This window comes from Amphimedon queenslandica, unplaced genomic scaffold (assembly GCF_000090795.2).
Source record: "Amphimedon queenslandica unplaced genomic scaffold, v1.1 AMPQUscaffold_13418, whole genome shotgun sequence".
In the NCBI taxonomy this organism is placed as follows: Eukaryota; Metazoa; Porifera; class Demospongiae; order Haplosclerida; family Niphatidae; genus Amphimedon; species Amphimedon queenslandica.
The window spans coordinates 3797-5254 of NW_003546346.1; the positions used below are offsets into that span (position 1 = coordinate 3797).

The 1458-nt window shown below is 35.5% G+C and overlaps 1 protein-coding gene across 1 annotated transcript in view; it reads left to right on the forward strand.

The window, feature by feature from the left end:
- The first annotated feature begins 314 nt into the window (after positions 1 to 314).
- LOC109581801 (uncharacterized) overlaps positions 315 to 1458 on the forward strand; it is a 6097-nt gene continuing 4953 nt past the window's right edge. Inside the window, exons 1-2 of the mRNA XM_019996202.1 lie at positions 315 to 391; positions 442 to 720. Coding sequence (XP_019851761.1) covers positions 325 to 391; positions 442 to 720 — 346 coding nt within the window. The 5' untranslated portion in view covers positions 315 to 324. The remainder of the gene's footprint in view (positions 392 to 441; positions 721 to 1458) is intronic.

Genomic DNA, 1458 nt, shown 5'->3' on the forward strand with positions numbered 1-1458 from the left:
CAATATATACATGCAAGATCTTCATCAGTACAATTTCAACATAAAAATATAGTTAGAATATTATTTTAAGGTAATTTAAAATTTACCTCAGAGTAGTCCTCAATGAACATTTGATTACCATAATAATGAACATGATACTTGTACTTTTGTAAATAAATATTTCTGTGAAAGAAACAAGAACATTAACATATGTAGTTCAAGGTTCATCCCTAGTTTCAACTCGTTGGCAGCCATTTTATGTGCCACGCCCTTTTAAATTAGGGCGTTTGCATGCCGTACACGACCGTTTACATACCAGCTCCACCCTTCTGCTTTCTGCAAACGATGGCAACGAAGATCAGGGCCTCCTCTCCAGGCTCTCCTTGTCTCTTCTCTTCTTCTTTGACTACCAGTAATAATATTATTCTTTATGATACTAATAATTATGTTTTTAAATTTTAGATCAACTGATTGATGTTCTTAATTTGTTGAAGAGATTTGGCTTCCCTCAGAAAAGATGGCATGAGCTGGGACTGAATCTAGGACTACACAAGAACACATTGGACGCCATAGAAGTGACTCTTCGAGGTGATGTATCTCGCTGCTTGACAGAGTGTCTCTCTCAGTGGTTGTCCAAAGCTGATGATGTAGACAATAAAGGAGGAGCTACCTTTGACTCACTGTCAGATGCTCTTAAATCTATGAATGAGAATGTTCCAGCTGACAAGTTTGATCAAGAGAGTAAGTTAATATCACTGATTGTATATATTGGTAGTAGATCTACTGACAGTGTGTACATGTAGAGTAAACGATCAATTATCGGACCCCACCCATGTTCTGACGGCTCTTGCTAGCTCTGCATAAGAGCAATCGCAATTCCTTATGTATCAAATTAAGCATTACTTTTAGCTTTGCAATAGGATTCTTGAAAAAGAAAGCAGTGTACTTCTTGCATGAAATTATACTAAAAATAATGTACCTGTCCGATATTACGGAATATTGGACAAAATCATATAATTCCGTACAGTGTATTTTTACTACAATAAGTAAACCCAACTAGTAGTTTTCACCAACTGTGTAAACTTTGATTATTGTAGTATAACTATGTGCAGTATCAAAAGAAATAGATAAGATTAAGAGTCTCTGTATAATGAAATAAAAGAACACCTTAAGACCTGCTTTGTCAGATGCGCCCCTAATTAATGAAATTTTTTGGCGCGTTATTATTATTATTATTATTATTATTATTATTATTATTATCACTATTATTATTATCATTATCATTATTGGGGCGAGCCTGAGCTCGCCCCACTCTAGCTATACTCTCAGTCACGCCCTGTCTGTGCCTCACTCTGTTTGTCTGTCCTCGTACGTCACCCCTATTTATGTGTAGATCTAATACGGTAGATAGATACTATGCATTACCAATGCAATATAAAGTCAATTTTCAATTTTTCATTGAAAGTGGGAGCAGTCACA